At 43.8% G+C, this 18,228-nt stretch overlaps 1 protein-coding gene across 1 annotated transcript in view; it reads left to right on the top strand.

The window, feature by feature from the left end:
* MAP4K4 (mitogen-activated protein kinase kinase kinase kinase 4) overlaps positions 1-16,800 on the top strand; it is an 88,303-nt gene extending 71,503 nt beyond the window's left edge. The window contains 7 exon segments of the mRNA XM_010183743.1: positions 1,811-1,954; positions 8,112-8,246; positions 11,131-11,231; positions 11,952-12,101; positions 12,990-13,149; positions 15,522-15,661; positions 16,392-16,800. Of these exon segments, the coding sequence (XP_010182045.1) occupies positions 1,811-1,954; positions 8,112-8,246; positions 11,131-11,231; positions 11,952-12,101; positions 12,990-13,149; positions 15,522-15,661; positions 16,392-16,475 (914 nt within the window). The 3' untranslated portion in view covers positions 16,476-16,800.
* The last annotated feature ends 1,428 nt before the right edge of the window (positions 16,801-18,228 follow it).

The raw sequence follows: 18,228 nt of genomic DNA, 5'->3' as shown, positions 1-18,228 counted from the left end.
GCAGGAGCAGTTGAGCCCTGGTGTGCAAAGAGGGAAAAGGACCATAAAGGAGCAGTTTGCATGTGGCTTGCTTTGAATTGTAATCCACATTGGAAAAGATACATATTGTAACTGAATCACAGCTTTAGTCAAGGGGTCCTGGAGCTGCAGGAAGGAGACTGCTGGGCGCTTCCTTGGCTGGTTTGCTGCTGCTGCCGCCCATGCCGAGCCCTGACTCAGCGCATGCCTTGCTCTCCCTGCTTCCTTCTACCCCTTCCCAGTTTGAGGATGTCTCCCAGTACAGGAGATGATCAGTGTGAAATGCTCCTGAGGTGAAACACTGCTGGGGGCTGTGGGAAGGGATTCAGTGGGTGCAGACCCATGTGGGGATGCAGAAGCAGGAGGAGGTCAGGAAGGGGACAGAGGAGGTAGCGACAGCTGAAGGAGAGCTGGGGAGGGCGGCAGGCCCTCTCTTACAGGAGTCTTACAGGCTCTGTGCCTGCCAGCATCCATGGGTTCTCCTGCATGGAGGAGGCAGAGAAGGAGTGGAGCAGCAAATCTGAGCAAAGAGACTTGATGGTTTCTGAGGACTGCTGGGACCTGGGAAGTTTTTCCTCTATGTCTACATTTTTCTTCTTCTGCATGTTTTTTTTCATCCAGCCAGAGGCTTTTTGGAGTGCCCCAGCACCAGGATCCCGAGCCCCTTCCCCATTACTACCTCCTCCTGACTGCTGCTCTGCTCCCCATTGACGCCCTGTCCCCTTTGGGAGACACCTCGTGTCCTCCTGGGTCAGAGTGAATGTTCCCTCCCTTTTGCAAATGTCTCCCATGCCTGGTAACTATGATGTTTAGGTAGCGTTCCTCATCCTTGTGAGCAATGCCCTTTTTCGATACTGTGAGAAGGCATCTCACTGCTGTCACACTTATCTTGTGTGAGTTTTGCTTTACTTATTTCACTATTTTGTTATGCTTAAGGATAACAAGTTTTACATTGGGATTGCAACATAGAAGTCTAATAAAGCAAGTCATGTGTTTGGTTTGATTTCCATTCCCTGTACTGTATCTGAGCTCCTAGACTGAAGCACTATTGCAAATAAATAGTTATGAAATTTAAGACTGATGCTATATTAATAGATTTTTATAACCTAGTCTCATATATATACATGTATTTATTACTAAAAAAAAGTAATTTGTTTTAAATACTAAGGTTTTGTGGACTCTTGGAAAGTGTTCCAGTAGATGTTGGGACTTTTGTGTAAGAAAACTGGTCTACTGACTTTTCACATCTGTCTTAGCTTGATCTTTAGGAGATCTGTGGAAACATGAGATTGCTATAATTCCTTTAGTTTTAACATTCAGATGGAAGAGCTTGCTGGGAAGCTGAGGACCAACCCCGACCCTGTCCTTTTCCAATGGCAACCAAACCCCTACCACTGCTTTTTTACCATGTCCTCATCAAGAGCATCCTGTTACCAGCTCCCTACCAACAGCTAACACATCTTAGGAATACATAAGCTTGGATACCGCTTTGTGCCTCACTGCTCCTCCAACATTAGTGTGTCTTCTTGTTAGGAAACTGGTGCTCTAGAAGGCTCACCATGACCTACCAGTCTCTCGGTCTCTTGAGCACTGCAATTTGATGTCAGTAGTCACTGCAGGCAGGTGATGCAGAGAGCCTCTACATCATGAGATCTTCTAGGCTGCAGGGAGCTGAGAGCCAGCCTCCAGTGCTTAGATCTGCTTGAAACAAGACGGTTGCTATATCAAGGATCAGTTCATCAAACTGTGTGGAAAATCTGCCTACTAACTTGGATCTTTGGTTTTGTTCTAGGAGTGAACTTGTTAGTGGGCACTGAAAGTGGTCTGATGCTGCTCGACAGAAGTGGTCAGGGGAAGGTTTATCCGCTCATCAATCGAAGAAGATTCCAGCAAATGGATGTACTTGAAGGGCTGAATGTCTTGGTGACAATTTCTGGTAAAGTTAACTATTCAACATGATTTTTTTCCCCCCATCTGGCATAGCAGAACATTTTCTTGGCAGCCTGTGTGTTGAGGGGGAAGTCCTGACTTGACTGAAGTCAGTGGGTTTTCCATCATTTCACCTCTCTCAGTCTACAGTTTGTTTCTGCAAGTGAATCATTTTCCACACACCACCCTGTGTCTGCTTGCACCCTCCCCTTCCTCCTGTGGGGTGGCCTTTAAAAATGCTGCATGGGTTTTGGGGAAATGTCCAGCTTTGTTCAGCGTTTGGGAGCTGTAATTTAATGCTTGGCAAAGTTTGTAAAAATGGCATTTGTTCCCTCTGTCATGATTAATTTCACCCTGGCCTCTTTCAAGCCAAAATGTGATTTGCTACTTGGTTTTAAAGACATCTTGTGTGTTAAAATCTGTAGAATGGAAAATGCTTTTGTGAAGTAAGGAAATAAGAGTGATGTGAGTGTGTTTGTGAGAGGGGAGCACAACGTGTACGTGATGTGGAAAGTACCAGTGTGAGAAGGCAGATTGGTGCAGCTTTTGGCCTTGTCTCTCACTGGGTGCAACTGCAGATGGGGCAGAGCAATGAGAGATGAAGGTTGGTGGTGACTGTTGTGTTTGTTTTGTGTGCGCTGATGAAAAATGTGTTTTCTGAAGCTTGAGGTTCCAGACTCTTCGGCTCCAGAGAGTTATTGCATCAGGCTATCCTGCTGTTAAGCAATTTGATGTGGCGCACCATTAATCTTTCCTCACAGGTGCTGTTCAGCCATTTACCTTCCTTTTGTTTTGGTTTGTTTGTGAAATCAGCCTTTGCTACGCTGCACGTGTGACAGGGAAAGGAAGTTGGTGCCTATGAGAATTCTGGGAAAGAGCTGTTCACTGGGGCATGTAGCGATAGGAGGAAGGGTAATGGTTTTAAACTGGAAAAAGGCAGATTTAGGTTGGATATTAGGAAAAAGTTCTTCAATATGAGGGTGGTAGATCACTGGAACAGGTTGGCCAGAGAGGTGGGGGAGGCCCCATCCCTGGAGATATTCAAAGTCAGGCTTGATGGGGCTCTGAGCAACCTGATCTGGTAACATTGCAGGGAGTTTAGACTGGATGACATTTGAAGATCCCTTCCAACCCAATACATTCTATGATTCTGCGTTAAATGAAGTTTCTCACAGTGGCTCCTGTGTCACTGTACAGAGACACCCAAAATTTTGTTGATGCTCCAGAACCCCTCTGACTCCACTGGAGGAGCTCTGTGGCTCTCCCAACACTTGCGCAGAAGGGCGCACACCTAGACAATTTAATACCATTGAATGCATTAGTGGTGTTATGCTACTGCAGATCCAAAGAATCGTGTCCATGCTGGTGTCATCAGTATGAGACTTTGTTTCTGTCTAGAAGAACCATATTTTATTGGCTTGTTGCTTGCTGCGTGCTCAGCTAAAGCTATGCTGTGGAATGTTTAAAAAGAAAAGATGAATCAAGGAGAGTTTTAAAAAAAAGCACAGCCTGCTGTGTGTTCTTTTGATGCCTAATGCTGTACGTTAAAATGTAAGCTGTTTGAAAAGCGCCATTTGATAGAGTTTATTCTACAGTAGACCTTGTAAACAAAAATACTGTATAATCCAACTTGTGTAAAATGTGTTGATTTGAAGCATACCCTACACAGACGACAAGTGTCTGTGATTCAGTCTTGTGTGTAATTGTTTTAGGTTTATTTACGTTTGCATCAGTCAGGATCCAAGTGCCCTGACACATCCGTTTTCTTTGTTTCCTTCAAAGCTATTGCTTCCTCTGTGGAGACACGCTACATTAACCCTTAAGAAGTCAGCTGATCCTTGGCTGATTTATGCCTTCATCTCTGCCCCATCTCCTGCATTTTATGGGAGGTTATGGGAGTACAGGGCACGAAAGAGACATCCCTGTGCACTGAGGGGCAGGGCTGGGGAAGCACACTCGACAAAACCATGATGCTGTCGTGCCCAGGCTCCCCCTTACATCTCTCTTTTGGCTTCTATGCTGCAGTTCTCAATTTAAGCCACCCTCATGTTGGACTTCCCTTGGTGTCTTTTTATTTGCAGTGCATTGCTCCAGCTCTGCAGGCAGACCGGGTATGCTGAAATGAGGTGGTGTTTCTGCAAATGGTCCGTTTTGGCTGGTTGATTGCAGAGCTGCCTCCAAGCTTCGTCCCATGACTGCTACCACTCTACTGGGAGTGTTGTTCAGCTCCCTACGGCGCGTTCAGCCGTATGTTCCCTCGGCTTTTTTGGGAAGTGATGTGCTGATGGTGGTGAGGTTTGAAAGGTGTCACCACATTGTGCAAAGAAGTTGCAGTGCGTTAGGATTTCTAGGGGTTTGTCACCTAAAATTGCTTTTAATGCACACCCTTTTGAGTCTGGAAACCTGAAATAAATTCTTCCCTCAATTATAAAACTTATTGACAGCAAGACTTTTGATACTGAGGTGCTACAGCTGGCACAAGCAAGCTTTGCAGGTCAAAGCAGATTACTTACTTGGTTCTTCAGTATGTACTGCTGGGAGGCAAAAACATCGTTTCAGCTGCTCAGGTGATAGAGTGCTGCCCGTCATAAAAATGCTGGAGGAGACAGCAACAACGTGCGTACAGAACATGCTCCGCTTGTGGCTCCCTGAGGATTTTGCCAGCCCAAGTGGCTGATTTTGGCACTTGGGAAGGTAGGAAGGGATGACAGAGCGGAAGAACTGGTTGGAATCTGCCTGCTTAATAATTAAAAACCACAGCAACAATAAAAACAGTAACTCAATGTAGGAAAAAGGACTTTGCTTTTGAAGGGATGTCTGTGGGAGAATCAGAGCCTGCGGTTCCCATAGAAGTCGCTGGCCGATCAGTTCGTTCGATGGCCGGGGCAGAGTTTTCTTCCTTATTTCATGACCGTAACAGTTAGACCAAAAAAAATAAAGACAACCAGATTTTTGAGAGCTGTTTAAACTGACTGGTAGAGATTTACAGGCAGAAGGGTCTGATCACTTGTTGAAAAACACACATAGCCCTGTTTATATAAATAACCAGTCCTGCTCTTTTTATGTCAGGCTTCTGAAAGGTAGAGGAATTTCCTGTCTTGTGACTTTCCTTGTGGTCTAGACACTGAAACACAATGGGAACACAGTTGAGATACTTCTCTCCGTTGCTGTTTTGAAAAATGTTTCTGGTTGGAGAGAAGTGCCCTGGTGCACATGATGTGAACCAAATAAAATTAGCCATGTGCTGGGAAATTCCGGTGTGTACTGCTAGTTCTGAGTCTTCAGGTTTGACTGGGCTACTGGGGAAGCTGAAGCCATGGAAATATCTGAGAGAGAGTTTGTCTCCCAGTAGACAAGGACTTGTGATGGTTTTAAAAACATTTGGTGCATTGTGCTGACCTTGAGACCTCTGAGCTCTTCCTTGCCCAGAGCTGCAGTGCCTTCTGCACTGTCTCTTTAGCTTGCAGAAGAGGAGACTGAGGGGAGACCTCATTCATATTTATAAATATTTAAAGGGTGAGTGTCACGAGGATGGAGCCAGGCTCTTCTCGGTGACAAACAATGATAGGACAAGGGGTAACGGACACAAGCTGGAACACAGGAGGTTCCACTTCAATTTGAGAAGAAACTTCTTCTCAGTGAGGGTGACAGAGCACTGGAACAGGCTGCCCAGAGAGGTTGTGGAGTCTCCTTCTCTGGAGACATTCAAAACCCGCCTGGACGCCTTCCTGTGCAACCTCATCTAGGTGTTCCTGCTCCGGCAGGGGGATTGGACTGGATGATCTTTTGAGGTCCCTTCCAATCCCTAACGTTCTGTGATTCTGTAATTCTGTGATTCTGGTCTGGACTGAGTTTGCTGTTTTTCAGTGTTTCTGTACTTGTACTTGTGGCTGTCGTTTTGTGGTGTTTTCATGGGGAGGACCTTTCTTTCATCAGGTGTGAGATTTCTGGGAATATTATTTCCTGCTCTAGTCCCTTTTCGGAATCTTTAGAAAGCTACAGGAGTGGTGGGGCTTTGTCCCTTTATGAACCATGGCTTAATAAATATGAAATCAGGCGATAAATCAGAGAGCTCATTTACTGCCAAATCTGCTGTGAATAAACAAAGTAGCAGTGCAGTGCTACTTCACATTTCATTTTGTGCCATCAGAGCAGAGGAGCTTTTAAAATGAAAGAGCAGGCCCAGCATTTGGAAATGGGTCTCCAGTTGCACTTTAAATCTAAGTTAGCAGTGAACAGGTTTTTGATTTTGAACCCTGCAGCTGCCTTTCCTGAGCCCAGCTCTTTTAGGGTGTCCTCTGCCCTCAGGGCAGGGCCTCTGTGCCTGCTCCAGGAACCAAACGTGGAGCTGTTTGGGCACAGCAGGATGGTTTCATCGCTCAGGCTTCGTGTCCCGCTGCAGCCAGCATCGTTTGAGGCTGGACGTCCATCCCTGTGTCTGAAATGAGCAGCCAGCTGTGAACTGATCCATCAATAGACATCATGTGGAAACTTAAAAAGACTAATTAATTAGCAAATTGGGTAGACCATCCTGACAGGCCATGGCTTTCTGCAGCACAGACCAGTGCTGTGTCACTTGGCCAACCCAGCACTGACTTCCTCCCAGCTCCAAGGGCCAGGAAACACCGTCCACAGTCACTGGGCTGCCTCATCTTGGCTGGTAAAGCACTAGCATGGAACTACTCCACTGACAAGTTGGATCTCTGGGAACATCTCCTATTTCTTTTCCTTACACAGAGACCTCATGGAGCCTTTTTTAATGGCCCGTGGTCAAAGGAAGGATCAAAGAATCATAGAATGTGTTGGTTTGGAAGAGACCTTTAAAGATCATCCAGTCCAACCCCCTGCAATAAGCAGAGACAATGTTACCAGATCAGGTTGCTCAGGGCCCCATCAAGCCTGACCTTGAATATCTCCAGGGATGGGGCCTCCACCACCTCTCTGGGCAACCTGTTCCAGTGATTTACCACCCTCATGTTGAAGAACTTCATGATCTCTCGTCCTCGCCTCCAGCTTCATCTGTGGGACTGTAATGGCTTCAGGCAGCAAAGCAGCTGGAGGAAGCAGGATGCAAGCTTTGAGTATGTGCATTTAGGGCTGCCACCTCACTAGTTCAGCAAATGTTTCATAGACCATTCATTGTTAGAGTCACTGATAAAGATTATCGTGAACCTTGCTCTGAATTCAAAGAGGCCGCCTCATAGTGAGACTTGAGAGTCTGAGCTGGATTTTGATGACTGTGGCAGATGCATTGTCACTTGAAGATAGGGCAGGCTGGGCGAGTAGATTCTGTCACCTGTGGAGAAGAAACACTTCTAGTAGTTTCTGTGTGGAGCCTGTTAAGTGTTAGACCCCTTGCAGCACAAAGGAAGGGCTGCTGACAAAGCAGTCATCTGCTTTTAGCAAGAGGATGGAGTTTTGCATGGGCTGTGTGAAATTCTCTCACAGATTTCAGATATCGTACATCTTTCCTTGTAACAGAACTGGTGTAGAGTGGTTCAGTAATTAATTTGTTTAATGCTGTTGTTTGGTATGCTTTTCCACTAGGGGAATAATGAACAGTCTTAATATAACTTGACCAGGATGATAAAGTAAGGGTTGGAAATGTCCTGGTCACTAACTGGGAAGTATTTGTAAAATACATTCATCACCATATTCTTCTTCACTTCTGCTTTCTTCTTTCAAACCAGTGCTACTCTTTTCTGATAGCTGTATAGGTGATTTCAGGCCTGAAATTCCATCCTGCTGCTCTCCTACAGTTTTGGGTGAAAAAGAACCATTCTGACTCTGCTATACTATTTTTTTTTCTCTCAGTGCGTGATTCTCCGGTGCTTTTGTTGTGGGAGTATAACCCTTTTCTAATAAAAGATGTTTGCGTCCTAAGAACCAGACAACCGAGGTGCTGATCCCTTGAGTTCATCATTTTATGTTCATGTGTATGACCACGTGTCTCTGTCATTGATTATCAGGAAAGCATGTGTTTGGGAGGAGTCTGGAGTAAAGCTGTTGTGGATGTGAAAACTGAGGGAGATCTCTGTGGTTGCAGCAGTTTCTCCTTCGTTGTTGTCTTTGTCTGCTCTGCAGGGCTTTCTGTTTGCTTGGGCAGGGTTTTTTACACTTCTCTTCCCATGGAGATAAACCAATCTTTTTCATTTCGTGGCCAGGTAAGAAGAATAAGTTGCGAGTTTACTATTTGTCCTGGTTAAGAAATAAAATCCTTCACAACGACCCTGAAGTAGAAAAGAAACAGGGCTGGACGACGGTGGGCGACTTGGAAGGCTGTGTGCACTATAAAGTTGGTGAGTAGCAAATGCAGTAATCAAATCATGGGGATAAAAGCTGGCTGGGAAGGGAACTGCAGTGCATGCAGCTGCTGGGTTTAAGATTTGGTTTTAGTTCTAGCTGTCTTCCCTATTCCTCAGGCAGAACTTTTCTGGCAGAGCACCAGAATAGGTGGCAAGTTACTGAGTTAAACTGAATATGGGAAAGGTTTTGCGGTGGGATGCTGTGCTGTGAACTGGAGCGGGCGGGCACAAATCCCCATCTGTCTCCTTCCCATAGTGGATGCAAATTCTAGAGGAGTGCTGATAGTGGGCAATGAGGGCTGGTAACATTTTGTCACCTCTGTTTGACCCTTTTAGGTCAAAAAACTCTGAAAATACCAAAAACTCTTGTCAAGCAGTAGCTGTTCTCTTCACCAACAGCTTTCCTGATTTTTTTTTTTTTTTTTTTACCATGATAAAAATCACATGCTGGAATGTAATGAGAAAAGTCTCTTCTTTGGTGTAGATATTAAAGACTGGGGGAAAAAAGAAAAGGCAAGGAAAAAAAAGGAAGGGTGGGAGGACAAAGCGAGCCTAGCTAGTGCACATGCTTGGGGAGACAGCTGGGAACAAGCATATGTCTAACTCTGGGATGATTCATTGATTCCCCTTAGCTCATGAAATTTCCTACTGCTCTCTTAGATCCACTGCAATACAGTTATGGGATGAAGTGTGTTTTCCCTAGGCAGGTGCTTTTTGAGTGGTTTTAAGTAATTTAAATGGGTTTGGCTGGAGAGACTTCCACCAAAACTAGTGAAAGACATGTAGCATTCAGTCTGCAGAGTATGCAGTGAGCCTGCTGCCCTGCAGGTGGAGGTATGAACCAAGAGCTCTTTCTCCTGCTTTGATTTCCTGATGCATCTTAATGGGCACTGGATGTTGCCTTTGATTTGGTTTTCTCCTAAGAGCAAGCTCAGTCCCTTTCCAGCTGTGCCAGTCAGTGTGGAGCAGCAGCAGTCGGACTGAGCTCAGTCTCCTCCTGTCATACATCAACTCTTGGAAGAACCTGCTAGTGGGGTGTGTAAGTGACTGCAGAACCAGGAACTTGACCCCCCAAAAAATTAATAATGTACTTCTCTGGTGTCATAACCCAGGGTGTCAGCAGCATAATGGACTGGCCTGTTGACAATACTTTAACAGCTATTGAAAGGAGGCTTTCCAGCAGGGGAAGCCTTGGAAACAAAGAGCATTCTCTTCCAGATGAAGAAGGGGTTTGTTATCCTGGGCTGCAGCCTGGCACTGAACTTCCCTCTGAACCATAGATGACTTCTTCAGGTAGTGAGAGGCCTCTTTGACAGCTGTCCTGCAGTTCCCAAGAATGATGAGCCCTGCCAGTAGTTGGGTTGGTGGTCTGGAGGCTGCCGCCGAGGCAGCTGGCACTGGTCGCTTCCTTGTCTCTTTGATGCAACAGGGGGCTCTGATGTCAGGGTGAAGTGGTATTTGTGGATCTTGGTTGCTTCGGGCACTTTTTGGCTCCTCTAAATGATAAATTGCTCTTTTGAAACTTAAGGTTTGGGTGAATTCCCAGATAGCACCCAGAGGAAAGAATGAGGCTTATCAAAGGTTCCCTTTCACAGATAAGGTGGTTTTGCTCGACGCTCCCCTCCTCCCTGAGAAAAAATTCTAAGAAGTCTTGTGAGCTAGACAAGACTGAACAAAAGCTCTGTTTTTCAGTCAGTACAGCTGTGGAGGTTAAGAGACTTTTTTTTGTCTGTTGAAAAAGTATCAAGTCCTTTAGCACTTGCAGTTCAGTAGTCTTGCTTCCCTGCAGAGTGAAAAAAGAGTAAGTCATAGCTTTGTCTCCTCGTTACCTACCAAGAGACAACTGCAGGCTTGTACAGTAGTAAGATAATCTAAAAGCCATTTATTAAAGCATTTAGTGAAGTATTTATTAAAGAAGTGTTCTTCTCACAAGTCTGAGGTTTTCACTCCTGCCATGTTTCAAAATCAGTTTTGGTTGGGAGATACAGTGGCAGAAAGTGAAGGTGCATGGAACTACTCATTGTTTTGGAAGTGTCATATTCCCCTAAAACTTGGGGTAAAGAGGTAGCAGAAACCTCCTGAGGTTTCTTGCTGTCATCCAAATAATGCTATTTTTTCTTCTTCTCCCCCTAAAAGAGTGTTGGAAACAGGTTAACAAACCCCAATATTTGGAAGTCCCCATGATCTGTTCCTTCCCAAATCCAGATGGCAGCTGGAAGTGCAGCTCCAGCAACACTTCTGGAATGGCTTTGGTTAATTTAGGCAGCTGTTTGAATATGGGAACAGAGATATATTGGTGAATCTGTGGATCAGCTATGTAATAGCACTTTTTTTTCCCCCAAATGAGTTATTTCAAGCTTTAGGGACAAAGGAAAGGGCTCCAATATCACACTTGCCTTTTGCTTTTGAAATGGATTTGTTTCTTAAATTTTTATTTCAGTTCCTTTTTTTTTCCTCCTTTCTTCTGGAGAATTTTGCCATCAGCTGAAAATACCACTGCCAGTGCTGGGACTGGAACTGCCAATACACTCTGCCATACTTACAGTCTTCTTTTATTGGAAATGGCCCTGTCTGAAAATCAGTTTTCTTGTCTTGATGAGCATGCTTTGTCTAATGTGGGAAAAAAATAAGTGTGTGTACCAAGTAGGTACTTCAAAACATGATGACAGGTTCAGTTACTGATAAGAATAATGATTTGCTGGCATAAATGTGTCAAAATACTTTAATACTTAGAATTAGCAATCCGAAAAGTGTTACGGGAAAGCTCCAAATGTATGTAGTATGGAGAAATACTGTCATTTTCTGCTTTTCTGAAGTAAATGGAATGACTTTGGAATTACTGCTGAATTGTTTGTTTGTTTGTTTGTTTTAATTTCAGTAAAATATGAAAGAATCAAGTTCTTGGTAATTGCATTGAAGAGTTCTGTGGAAGTCTATGCATGGGCGCCAAAGCCATACCATAAATTTATGGCCTTTAAGGTAACAGTATATTTCAGCCATACGTAGAATTTTCTTACAGCCACTTGCATTTACACCTTTTACAAAAATGTTTCAGTGTTTTTTCATGGCTCTATTGCAAGCTCTTTGGTAAATCTGCTATGAATTTCATGTTATATTTTAATTTAGGAGCTTCTTCAGCTCAAAGATGCAGTACACTTAAAGTTCTAAATAGTAAATGAGCATAAACTAATAATCAAAATGACACACTATCACAACTGTTTGTTTTGCCTCTCTAAATAAAACATGAGGCACAGGGAAGTGAACCAAGTCTAAACATCTGAGCCGAACAAATAATTAAGTGATACTCATAATTGTTACTAGGTTTTTTTTATGAAGTTAGCTGCATTGGTATAATTACCAAACCGATTTGGAGACAGTTACTACCAGTTGTGCAGACTGAAGTTAACACTACCAGAATGTCAAATTGCCCTGAGCTTGGGTAAAACAATTCTTACTAAAAAACAAACAGACCAACTAAAGTAAACCCTGCAGAGAATAGTGTACAGCATTATGTGATTGAAGTGCAACAGGGTCCAGAGCAATCTGTACTTGTCCATGACAAGGCCTAACTGGTCTGGTGGATAGAGGCCAGCAGCGTGTGGGAGGAATAAACCATAAAATGTACATTAGGGCATCTTTCTATGGAAGTCACCATGGTTCTTAGCAGTAAAGTAAATGTCACTGGTGGTTGTCTTGCAGTCATTTGGAGAACTGGTACATAAGCCATTGCTGGTGGATCTCACCGTAGAAGAGGGTCAGAGACTAAAGGTGATCTACGGCTCCTGCGCCGGCTTCCATGCCGTTGATGTGGATTCAGGATCGGTCTATGATATTTATCTACCAACACATGTAAGAGCCGCTGCTGGGGTTGGGTTTTATTTTCTTTCTGGTTCGCTCCCCAACTCTTCCTTTCCTCAAATGACCAACATGTCAGGCTGTCAGCCGGTCACTGGCAGAGGCTGGCAGCAGTAAATTGAGTGGAGGAGTCTGAGCAGATGCGGCCACCTGTGCTTGGGTGCTTGTGCCTCACTCTCTGTCCTCTCCTCATGGTCAGCATGCCTTCATGGTTTGGAGCTGCCCACTCAGATATGACATGGGCCAACGTGACTGTTTCAGGGGCTGCAGGGAAGGTGGCAGTACAGATGACATAACAGTCCACTGATAAGATTCAGCATGGTCGGCAAAGGCCAGGTGACCTTAGCTGCCAGCGTTTCCTGTTGCTCATTGTACACAGAGGTGTCAGATGGGCCTGCAGTGTGTGGTGCAGCCCTCCAAGCACTATTCAAAGTCTTCATCCAGGCTGCTTGCCCCAGGCTCCTTTTCTGCCCATGGAAAGAAATGGGCACTCTTGGTTTCAGATGTCTGCCTTAAAATGGGAGCATTTCATAAAGTCATGGAATGGTTTGGGCTGGAAGGGACCTTAAAGATCATCCAGTCCAACCCCCCTGCCATGGGCAGGGACACCTTGCACTTCAAAGCCCTGTCCAACCTGGCCTTGAACACTTCTAGGGTGAAGGTATCCACAGTTTCCCTGGGCAACCTGTTTGTGGTCCAAAGGTTTCCAGGCCTTTGATTCCACTTTGTAGCGTGTCTAGCTTGGGGAGAGCGGAGCTAGCACTTCTAAAGTGAGTGAATCCCAAATCTGCTGTGAACCAAATATCAAAAAATTCACCAAACCCTTTCTTCCAGCACAGGCTTTGTGGCATTAAAAGGCTTCCTCTTCTCTTCCATCTCTAGATCCAGAGCAGTATCCAACCTCATGCAATCATCATTCTCCCAAACACGGATGGGATGGAGCTACTGGTTTGCTACGAGGATGAAGGAGTTTATGTTAACACATATGGAAGGATCACCAAGGATGTGGTTCTGCAGTGGGGAGAAATGCCAACTTCAGTTGGTAAGTGCCCCGGGAGGGTCAAATGTGCCTTTAGAGGGTGTGAGTATGTGGACGCAGGCAGAAGGAAGGAGGATCAGGTTTGTCTTCAGATTCAGAAACAGTGTTGCTGTAGTATTCCTGGAAAACAGCTGCACAAAGTGGAGAGTAATCATATGGATGTACTCTGTGCTGAGTTTTGAAGAACTAAGTCCAAACAAGCAAGTTGTGGAGTTCAGAAATGAAAAACTCATTTAATAAACAACAAGACCTCAGTGGGTGTCTACAGAATTTTTGCTAGACAGCCACAAAGTTGTACAGTCCTTTCAGTGTAAAGACATGTAAGGTAGCAGATGGGTAAGATACTATTATTTGAAATTCTGTATTGATAATGGCTGTATATCTGATTTGATGTGTTTACTTCACTTCAGCAGCATGTTGCTTATCTATCCTAGCATTGTAATTCTCCCAAATATCTCCAGTTCAAAATAAGGTTGTTTTGAGAGTGGGAGCAATGGGTGTAGTAAAACAGGCACAGATTTGTTACAGATGCACGTGCACACCAGGATCTCTCTTGCTGCCTGTGCCGCCGTATTTTGGTGCTGACTGTAGCATGGGCTGTGGTTACACCTTCATTTTGATTGGCAAACACGTTGAGTTTATGTGCTGTGGAACGGATGTGTGTGTTGGGAGGTCACGGCTGATAGCTCTTCGAGCAGCGTGAACAATAACAGAGGAGGAAATTTATATAAGTTACATGCACAGCGTGTTCATCCCTGTGATGATTAACTCTTGACTAGGTCTAAAAGCAAGTAGAATTTATCAGCTGGTAAATTGTAGAGCCTTTGGGGACTGGAGTGCCTGTGAAGTAAATGGCACTGAGGCAGCCGACACCATCTGAACATCTCATCTGACAATTTTTAGAAGCTATTTGGCCCAGTTAGCACTAGTGACATATTTTTTAAATAAATACATTTCCAGCAGGATGGTACATGTGATGTTTTAGGTGTACATTATACTGTTGTAGATTATTTGATTTAATTTCATTGGAAATAAATAGGAGAAAAATTCTGTAAAAGGGAAGCATTGCAAAATTAAATCTTTTTAATAGCTAAATGCCATCATTCTTCTTTTTATTTTTCTGTTAAGTATGCATGCAAATCAGAGGTGACAGCTTATTCTTCATTAATTTCCCATATGTTATTTTTGGCAGTATTCCTAAGACTATCCATCAAATTGCTTTTTGAATATACCTTTTCATAATGGTGGTGACTTTCTCCTTTATTTGATTTTTTTTTTTTACTGCTACTAGGAACAGATTTTATTCCTCACACTGCTACTAATCTGTTTCCCCCAGTGACAGCCTTAAGGAGAAATTCTTGATTTTTTGCTTTATTTCTGCACAAAAGAAAGTGGTATGAAAAATAATAGTATTTCCACTTGGAGAGCTTAATATGAACCTCTTTTAAGATTACAGAATCACAGAATCGTTTTGGCTGGAAGGGACCTTAAAGATCACCTGGTCCAACCCCATCTGCCATGGGCAGGGACACCTCCCACCAGACCTCGTTGCTCAAAGCCCTGTCCGACCTGGCCTTGAACACTTCCAGGGAGGGGGCATCCACAGCTTCCCTGGGCAACCTGTGCCAGTGTCTCACCACTATGCGTAAAGATTTTCTTTATAATCTAAATCTACCCTCTTTCACCTTAAAGCCAGCCTTCCCTCTCCAGCTTTCCTGTAGGCTCCCTTCAGGTATGGGAAGGCTGCTATAAGGTGTCCCCAGAGCCTTCTCTTCTCCAGGATATACAGAATACCTTTCACACCAGTTGGCTTTCTCAAGAAGAAGAGCAGTTTTTTGAAGTATTACCCCTATTAAGGGAGTCTAGCTAATCTTTTTCTAGTTTTCCCTGTCTCTCTCCCCTTTCTCTGTTTTTGCTGACAAACTCCTTCAAGGAGGGAAAGTAACACTGTTAAGACACAGAGCTGGTGCTAGGGACATTCGGGAGTGGATGGGTTTAGGCTGTTTAAACCTTGGATTCTGCTGTCTCCTTGTCAACACCTAATTATCCTATCTCATTGCCAAACTTGGGAGAAAAAGCCTGTGTGAAACCTCAATGTTCCTTCCATTTAGTTGAAGGTAAGAAGGTTCCCATTGGTCCATGAATGCTTAGGCAAGACATGTTTTACTAACGTGGAAACCCACGGGGAAGGTATTTTCAGGCATCACGAAGATGCTGAAGACAGAAATAGCACTCTGAACATGTGTGTAGTTATAGTAAGTACATGCAGGTCATTTTTAACTACATTGCATCAGTGTATTCTGCTGCTTTTTCAGTTCTTCCATCTTGCCCTCTGCCTGTCCTAATGGGCTGTGTGCTGTGTTTTCTTCCCAAAGCGTACATCCGATCCAACCAGATCATGGGCTGGGGAGAAAAAGCTATCGAAATACGCTCGGTGGAAACTGGACACTTGGATGGGGTGTTCATGCACAAAAGGGCACAAAGACTCAAGTTCTTATGCGAACGCAATGACAAGGTATCATTCCTCCTCACCTCATTTCTTCCCAAGATGGTAAACATGCACTTTAACTGGGTACTTGTGGGTTGAGCCCAACCAGCAGCCAAATTCCCACCCAGCCTCTCGCTCGCTCCCCTCTCCCGTGGGATGGGGATAAAATAGAAGGAAGGCAAAAAGTCTCATGGATCAAGATAAAGACACTAAAAGCTGTGCACACAAGCCAGGCAAATTAAGGAATTCATTCACAACCTCTCATTGGCAGGCAGATGTCCTGACACTTCCTGGAAAGCAGTGCTTCAGCATGTGTAGTGCTTGCTTGGGAAGACAGATGTCATCACCACAATGTCCTGCCCGTCCTCTTCCAGTCCCTCAGCATTTACTGCTGAGTGTGGTGTTAGACGTTAATGGGATGTCCTTTTGGTCAGCTTGGTTAGGCTGTTCCCCCATTGTCCCTTTCCAGCCTCTTGTCCATCCTCAGCCCACTCTCCTTGGAGGGGTGAGGGAGCCAGAGGGAAAGCCTTGACACTGTGCAAGCATTCAGTGGTAGCCAAAACATCTGTTAATAGCACTGATTAGTCACAAACACAAAGCCCAGCACCATAGGAGCTGCTATAAAGGTCAACTCCATCCACACCGGACCCAGCACAGCTCTGCAATTGCGCTGCAACTATCAGGGACAGTGAAGGTGAATTAGAGCCTCTGCTGTGTCCTCCTACCTGTTGAATTTACCAATCTCTTCTCTTCGCAGGTTTTCTTTGCCTCCGTGCGGTCGGGTGGAAGCAGTCAAGTCTATTTCATGACCCTTGGCAGGACTTCTCTTCTGAGCTGGTAGAAGTGGTGGGATTTGACGGGGAATTGCTGACATCCGGAGTCTGAGATCTTCATAACTCGGAATTATTTTCAACTGGAGTACAGACCTGCACTAATGGAGCGCTCTATGTAAATGTGTGTGGAGGCATCGCTGGTGTTAGGTTTCTTTTTGTTTTTTCAACCGAGGCTGCGGCGCAGCTGGTGCTGTAAAGATATTGCCATCAGGTGCTACAATGTCTTTGAGGTTTGGGATCACGCTAGAAAGCTACAGGTCTTCTTTTCCCTTCAGCTCCAGGATTCCTAGGCTTTGAAGGACTCTGATGGTTAGTGCTAAGGCAGAGAGGGAAGGGAAGGAAAAAAGGGAAGGAAGGCAACCAGACGTACCATGAACACGCTGTTGAGTGGACAGGAGGCAGGCAAGAGAAGGTGAGAAGTGGCGTAGAGAGTCAGACTGGCTGAGACAGAGGGCGGATCTAGTCTAGTGATGTTAACAATGTATTTAATTGACATTTCTTTTTTGTAATGTGACAATATGTGGACAAAGAGGAAGGTGGAGGTTTTAAGAAGTTAATATTTATAAAATGTGAAAGACACAGTGACTAGGATAACTTCTTTTTTGGGGACAGGGAGGGTGGGAAGGGGCTCGGGGTGGAATTCTTGGGCTTTTTTTGTTTCTGCAGTTTTATTTTGGCTTGGCCAATAACTTTAGTCATTTTCTGTGTACCAGGTATTGCCTGAAACATGTGCAGATGATAAAATTTAAAAAAAAAAAGGAAAAAAAAAAGGAAAAAAAAAACCAAAAAAGAAAAAATTCATTTTCTATAATGATTCTGTGTTAGGCCAGAACTTGGTTATGTCACAGTATTAGCACTGCCTCAGTTAAAGGTTTAATTTTTGTTTAAACCTAGAAGTGCAACAACAGTTTTACCACAGTCTGCACTCGCAGAACTAAAAAAAAAAACCACAAAAAAACAAACAAAAAAAAGAGAAGTAAAATCCAAACTACATATGTTTATTTTTTGTGCCTACCTCATTGTTTTTAATGCATAAAATAAAAGAGGTGGTTTAGTTTATACGTTTTTAGATGAAAACCATTAATGTCTAATTTAATGTTAATACCAAAACTACCAGATTGAAAGGTTTCTGACTGTTATTGCATCGCAAGTTTTGGAGGAGAGGGTGGTCCGCTGGGGCAATAGTGGTAGCGGTATGGCAGTGAGACACTGATTAACATCATTTGCTTACAAAATTGGTAAAGCAAGCATTTTTTTAAACCAGTTTCATCATGAATTAGAAGTCTGAATTTAGCCTAAAATCAGAGGTTTCACTCTTCTAACACGTGGGCTTAGTAACAGGCAGGTAAAAATAACTAGGCTAGTTCTATAAACTGTTAAATGTTGTAGGAACCATTTTGGGGTGGTAATGTTTTTCTTTTTTAAGAATGCAATGCACTAAAACTCTTTTAAGAATGTAGTTAATACTGCTTATTCATAAAAACAGCGTATACTTGTGTTTAGATGTAAGATCCCAGCTCTGGCTTTTTTTTTTTCTTTCTTTTTTTTTTTCAGTCAGATTTATTTTATGAATAAGTTCTGACATTTGTAATAAATGTCTTGAGAGTAATAATTTGTTTAATGGCTACATGTTCATTACTTGAGAAACCTCGAGTGTATAATAATCTGTTGGTGTTGTAATAATGCACAGTGTCACAACTCAGCCGTTTTCCTTTTTGTTTCCACTACCTTTTTTTTTTTCTTTCTTTCTTTCTTTCTTTT

This window comes from Mesitornis unicolor, unplaced genomic scaffold (assembly GCF_000695765.1).
Source record: "Mesitornis unicolor isolate BGI_N332 unplaced genomic scaffold, ASM69576v1 scaffold21594, whole genome shotgun sequence".
NCBI lineage: Eukaryota > Metazoa > Chordata > Aves > Mesitornithiformes > Mesitornithidae > Mesitornis > Mesitornis unicolor.
The sequence above is the reverse complement of the archived record's forward strand: the minus strand, read 5'-3'. Positions and strand labels throughout refer to the sequence as shown.